Raw genomic sequence first — 7,400 nt, 5'->3', positions numbered from 1 at the left:
TCATAAAGACCAATATAAATATCTAACATTACTGAAAAAATAGAATTTTATTTATAATTTTGATAACATGAATTTATATTTTAACATTTAGAATAAATTAATCAACACCAATATATTCAATCACAATGACTAATATAAATCATCTACCATTATGACACATTTAATGAAAAATAATGATACTCTACCTTTCTTAACAAAGAAAAATGAAGTCTATGTTATGCATTAAGACCAAGACTTTAAGAACTATAAAATCAAAAGGATCAACAACTTACACCATCATATAAAAACAAAACCAACAATATCATTAATTGTCAATTGACTTTAAGAACTACACATTTATAACAAGCAAAAACATTATTAATTATTTATCAACTTAAAAGAACTAGACAATGACATAATCATAAATCATGAACAAAACCAACGATATCATTAATTGTCAATTGACTTTAATAACTACACATTTATAACAATCAAAAACATTATTAATTATTTATCAACTTAAAAGAACTAGACAATTACATAATCATAAATCATGAACAAAACCAACAATATCATTAATTGTCAATTGACTTTAAGAACTACACATTTATAACAATAAAAAACATTATTAATTATTTATCAACTTAAAAGAACTAGACAATGACATAATCATAAATCATGAACAAAACCAACAATATCATTAATTGTCAATTGACTTTAAGAACTACACATTTATAACAATCAAAAACATTATTAATTATTTATCAACTTAAAAGAACTAGACAATGACATAATCATAAATCATGTCCAAACTATATTGACGTGAATGTTTAAAAAACAAACATATCCACACAAAATATCTAGACATGTGCTTTTAAAACTATAGAATTTAAATAATCAGCATCAATATATTAAATCACATTGACCAATATAAATATCTAACATTATTAATAAATTAAAATTATTATTCATAATTTTAATAACCTCACTTCATTTTCTAACATTTCAAATGATCCATGATAATAGATCATATTATTTAATTAAAACATGGAGTACCTTTATCATACGTCATATATTTGATTCTGAACATGGAGAAAACAAACTCACACAACGATAATCATATATCATATATCTAAACCTAAAAGTTTAGAAACCTTCAACATCACCAAATAACAATAACTTGACCGTTCTTAATGAAAGAAAACGAAATGTGTGGACAGTCAAACATTGGGACGAGCTATCAATTTAATATCAATCAACAGCATTCATAATTGTTCGAAGAAAATCGGTGACAGCATACACGAAGCCCATATGCTCGGTACTTATTACCCACCAACTCGTTTTGGCACTTGCTTTGTTATATAAGAGAGGAAGGAAAGAGATGAGAAGTAGAAGAAGAAGAGAGTGTGAAGAGAAGTAAGAGAAGTGAAGTGAATAGTGATGGAGTTTGATGGAGAAGCAGTGAGCCCAAGCAGTCAATCTCTGAGTACATCTGTAATGTGTCTGGGTATTAATATTATTCTTGAGTTTGAACAATCCATTGTGGAGGTCGATCGTATCAAGAAAAGGATTGCAGATGCTCTCTTGCCAAAGAACCCACTCTTCTCCTGCACTCTGGTACTTTTCTATACCAACCTCTCTTCTTTCTCGCTTCTTTCAAGGCACTAAAGATAGAATAATAAATGGTTTGATATTGCACGTAGAATATGTTGTTTGATATTACAGATAGAATATATGGTTTGATATTGCAGATAGAATATATGGTTATGTTTTGGAAACTATTTCAATTATTTTGAAAATGATATTCTCTCTCTGCTGTGGAGATGCGTTCCTTTACTTGCAAGAGCTTTGTCAAGATTTATTGATCTTGGTAGGAAGCAGGGTTACGTAAAATATTATATGCTGAATATCATCGAAATCAAATTATTGTTTAAGTTTCCCACAGAAATATTGAATACAACGAGCATAATTGTTAATAGGCCCATTTCTCTATAGAGAACATTTAATCGAATCATTTATGGTTATCTTCAAACTAGTAGTGATTTTGGAAATGCACTGGTTAAATCGTTGAAGATCATATGGAACCTAGAAGTAAATAATTTAAGATCTATGTTTGTTTATAATACAATATCATAGGTTTGTGGAGGTAAGTGTGCTAAGATATTAAATATATACATAAATGTACATTTTGATTTCTTTTTATGATATAACTTAAATCTATGCATTCAAATTCTATAGGCAATAGATATGTAATAATCTTAGATACAAATGATGTGGGATGTGGGTGATTACAAGTGATACAAATTTTCATTGACAACTTATATTTATATGGAACCTAAAAGTAAATAATAAGATCTATCATGGTTTATAATACAATCTAGGTTTGTGGGGATAACTATGATAAGATTCTCTCTCTCTCTCTCTCTCTCTCTCTCTCTCTCTCTCTCTCTTTACACACACACACCCACATCTATGTATATATGTATATGTATACATAAATGTATATGTATATATATATGTATGTATGTATATATACATAGTGAAAGGTTGTAAATGATTTCTTTCATTTATGATATAACTAACATTCATGCACTTCAAATTCTATAGGTAGTAGATATGTAACAATATTAGATACAAAATGATGTGAGATGAGGGTGATTCTAAGTGATATAATCTCTCACTAGCAATCTATTTCTATATATTTTATATTTCATTTAATCATACAACTTAAGGTGGAAGTGGAGACAAGGGTTATATTAAGGGCATATGAAACCATGGAAGGGTTAGAGTTAGGGTGTGATGTAAGAGGGTGGGACATATCCATGGAGAGATGAATCATGTTATAAGATAATCTAGTGATGGGGTGAGGTGCGGATCAATGTGAGCCATAGGTTAGGAAGGATGTATTGTATGATACAAGATTCTACTCTACAAATTTAATTATTTAGATGCGTATATGATTTGAGACAATAAATATTTACAGCCTTGATATTTAGAAGAATTTTTTCAATGCACAAAACATATATTCCCTTAATGTACTTAATAAATATCCTTTGTGATATTCTAAGAGTCAGCTCTACACATACACAAAATCCATTGAGCACACAACAAGGATTCTCTTTGAGTAAACCTTAAGAAATACAAACTTAATTATTTAGGTGCATATATGATTTGATAGACAATAAATATTTACAACCTTGATATTAAGAAGAAATTTGTAAATGGATAAAACATGTATTCCCTTAATGTACTTATGGATATCCTCTGTGATGTTCTAAGAGTCATCTCCACACAGGCACAAAATCTAGTGAGCACACAAGGATTCTCTTTGAGTAAATCCTAAGAAATACAAATTTAATCCTTTAGGTGCATATATAATTTGATAGACAATAAATATTTACAACCTAGTCCATTTTAATATGAGATATAGCTAGATATATACAAGTACTAGATACTATTTAAAAATACAAGTTAGTGAAAGTTATTTAATTACAAGGGTCATATTAACCATATTCAATCATCATTCAAAACTGACTTTATTGCCTTAAAAAAGTTTTAGAATAAATTATAGAGAATTTTTCAAGTGGATATGACTATGGATTCCTTTTAATGCTTTGAATCCAAGTTCTCCTAGAACTATCATTATTTGACAGTTTGATCTTCATTTGTATTGGTCTCATTCATTTGATTACATAATATATAATATTTAAATACTATCACATAACTATAAGTCACATAAACATATATCAATTTAACACAGAAAAAACTAATAATAAAGAATGAGAGAATAAATTTAAATTAAAAATAATAATAAGCTTTGTGGTTAATTATGAGTAGCTTCAAGATTGGTTCTAAGTAATAAGAGATTGAATCAAAACATAGATATATAGTTTTTTAAATTAGGAGTATATGTGTAGAAGTATAGGTTAAGAATATCATGAATGTATGGAAATCGGCATAAATAGGGTTGGGATAATATTTGGTCTGTAAATGTAAGTAAATGAGGATGGATATGGGACTGATCCAAACAAAATGTCATTGCATGTTTACATATAATTCTATCACTACATTGTATTAAAATAACTCCAAAACTAAATGGAAATCATTACAAATATAAAAGAAAATCATCAAACTATATACATAAGAGTGTATCTTTATATAGAAGAATAAATGTACATGTAATTCAATTTATTATAACATATAAATGCATGTGTCTATGTTGGGTTTGAATTGGTTAGGGAACTATCCATATTTTGTTTTTTTGTGATCTTTTATATTGAACTAATATATAACTAGGATGAATGATATGAAATAAGATCTATTTAGAATTAATAATAACCTACAAATATTATAAGACAATTTAAGAATATATATTTATAAATGAGAATTAGAGTGGAACCTACCACTAAATTCCAAGCTCAAAATTGTGGGTTTGTTTTAGTGGGTGAAGTAGTCCCAATAATTTCTTAAAAATGAAAGATAACACATGGGTTCAGACTCGAAATTCTTCTCTAATGCGTCCTCTAAAGTTTCATAGAAAGCATATTATATTCATTTGATGATTGTAGACAATCTCACTAATTGACAACATCCCAGTAACATCTTCAAAATATAATTCTCATTCTCTTAGTTCATACTTATTAGATGTGCAACACTTTTCCCCTAAACAATAAAATTTGTATAAAGGGGAGGGGGGATGGTGTTTATATTTTATAGGGCATTTTCTTATTCAATCCTTGGTAGGATTCAACCTTCTCTATAATAATGGCAATTAGGAAAAACTTAATATGAAATAAACCACTAAATATCACAATATTATACCTCAAGCTTGATAAATTTTTAATGAATCTTATTCTCTTGGAATATAATCCTCAAGTGTTGATGAAAAAATATGATACCTCAAAATGATATTAGTTGTAAAATTCCCTTGACATAAAGATTATTGTAACTTGTTGGTCCTTAAAATTGGAGGTTTGAAAAATTTCATCCATGATGTTTCTATAAGAATTGATTAATTTATTCACAATGTAAATGAACAAGGAAATAGTGATCTTATATAGGGTTCCCAAGTTATTCATAAATTAGTCCAAATTCCAATGGTCATCTGTAAATATTTAAATAAAATGAAACTAACAAAAACCAATTCATTATCATGTTCAAATTTGGGCCCAATTTGATGAGAATATAACTTTCCTAGAATCACATTTCAGGTGGACTATGTCGCCTAGTATCATAATCCACCCAAAAGGGCTAGAATAGTCGAGAACAGAAAGTGCATATATTAAGCCATGTGATTTTATTCCCATACTAGTATATGCCAAAAATTGATAGTGAAGGAGTTACAAATATGTGTGAAAAAATAAATGAGGAGACATAATAAGACACGGGCATGAAAAGAGAGTGTGCAATTTTAAGGGGTTACAATTTATGAAACTTTACTTAATACCAACTCTAGTGGGACTATGAGCTGAAGTTCTCATGCTGTGTGTGTGTGTGTGTGTGTGTGTGTGAGAGAGAGAGAGAGAGAGAGAGAGAGAGAGAGAGAGAGAGAGAGAGAGAGAGAGAGAGAGAGAGAGAGAGAGAGAGAGAGAGAGAGAGAGAGAGAGAGAGAGAGAGAGAGAGAGAGAGAGCACTACATATAAGGGAAGAAATAAAAAGTAAATATAAATTTCAACTAGAAAGGAAAACAAGGGAGAAAAAAGTAAAAACCATGTGTCAAAAAAAAAGATAGACAAAGGGGCTAGAATTAAAAATAAAAAAATCAAATAAATTATTTGAAAAGATCTTGAAAAGAAAAATATCTAAATTTCTCATTCTTAGAAATATTGTGAGGTTGTAAGTAGACCTATGGAAAGAGAAAGAGCATACACAAATTGACGAGAAAGAAATACATGATATCATGAAATATAAATATTTATTATTTTATGGCCTTATAAAAAACCATGAATGATATTTCCAAACAAAATATATTTGGTTGTGTGATCCATAGTAGAAAGTATGGATTCCACTCATTAGAATGTTGTGTTATGTTAATTGTTCCTCATAAGAGAGGTAGATGCACAATTTTCAACAAAGGAAAATATTTCTTTATTTTATGTATTTTTTTCAACTAAAATCAAATAATCCTAACAAGGTTTCTTTATGCTAATTGAATTTGGATATTAAAAATAAAAACCTCTTATTTTCTAAACAAAACTAGAAAAACTTACCCTCTTTTTACAAGATAATCCAAAATATTAACTACAAAAAGGAGTGTTGTAGTGACACCAACTCAAATATCACCAAATAAATCTCGTTATTTCCAATAAAATCTTAAAATAAAACTTGATCAAGAAACAAAGACAAGAAGGCATGGGAATATTCCCACTTCCCCATCCCATCTTCCCTTAAAGTGTTAGCATACATTTATGTTGTTATTTTAAGGAAGATCTACAAATCCATTTCAAGGATAAACACATTCATCACCAAGGATATATTTGTAACATAATCTAGATGAAAAGGACAAAACTCTTTTCAAGAAAGGAAGGGATAGTTGTACACAATCATACAATTTTAATAAGTGTAAAGGTATATATTTAAGGATGCATAACAATTGCAAAAGAGAGGGAGGAAGAAATCCTTGAATAATAACATCAATCTCCAAAACAGTAAATGATATCTAGTTCAAAGACAACATATTCAACAAAGAAGATAAATAATAAATTAATTTTCCTACTTATTAGAAATGAATTGTTGATAAAGATAATACTCTTTAAATACCAAGGATATGTCATTTTTTATAAAAAAAACCAATTTCAACCAATGAATATGTCCTAAGTAATGTTAGTTATGAGGAGAATAACAAAGAGCCAATTGTATGTTATAGAAAAGTATAGGAAAAGAGGTATAAACACTAGGAATAAGGATGAGAGATAATCAACTAGGAGATATGAGTCTAAATTAAGAAACCTTGTAAGAAGAGAAAATATATCAAGACGTTGAAAAAATAAAAATAAAAATGGTGAAATACCTGTAGTCAAAATTTTGAATCATTCTTATAAGATTAGTTCAACATAATTAATTGAACACAAAAATGAAGTTAAAAAGACATGCTACAAGATAAGTTTAGATAGATAAAATTAAATATAAAAAAATGAAGTTGGATAGACACATGCTCTTCACTAAAGGGGAAATACAATACAATTTGTGTTCATATTGGGGGTTTAAAATGGACACGAAAATGGGAAAATATATTGCCTAAATAGGGGAGGGAATTTTTAGGTGAGGGGAGGTGGGGGTATATAGAGGAAAAGGGGTACAAGGGGCCCTAGGTGAGTATTAGAGCATGATGAAAATATAACGAGTTTGAGGGAATATTTTTGAAAATGGGTTGATTAATTTAATTATTTCACTTTCAGGTTCACTAAATAGAGCCATCATAG

At 28.6% G+C, this 7,400-nt stretch overlaps 1 protein-coding gene across 3 annotated transcripts in view; it reads left to right on the top strand.

Moving 5' to 3' along the window:
* The first annotated feature begins 1,330 nt into the window (after window positions 1-1,330).
* LOC149553060 (wax ester synthase/diacylglycerol acyltransferase 11-like) overlaps window positions 1,331-7,400 on the top strand; it is a 31,084-nt gene continuing 25,014 nt past the window's right edge. The window contains exon 1 of one of the 3 annotated variants that reach the window (XM_089788561.1): window positions 1,331-1,596. In XM_089788561.1, coding sequence (XP_089644687.1) covers window positions 1,420-1,596 — 177 coding nt within the window. In that variant the 5' untranslated portion in view covers window positions 1,331-1,419. The remainder of the gene's footprint in view (window positions 1,597-7,400) is intronic. The other 2 variants (XM_089788564.1, XM_089788563.1) reach the window with 2 other exon arrangements.

This window comes from Cupressus sempervirens, chromosome 6, assembly GCF_028749045.1.
Source record: "Cupressus sempervirens isolate cs-2001-9-10 chromosome 6, ASM2874904v1, whole genome shotgun sequence".
In the NCBI taxonomy this organism is placed as follows: Eukaryota; Viridiplantae; Streptophyta; class Pinopsida; order Cupressales; family Cupressaceae; genus Cupressus; species Cupressus sempervirens.
The sequence above is the reverse complement of the archived record's forward strand: the minus strand, read 5'-3'. Positions and strand labels throughout refer to the sequence as shown.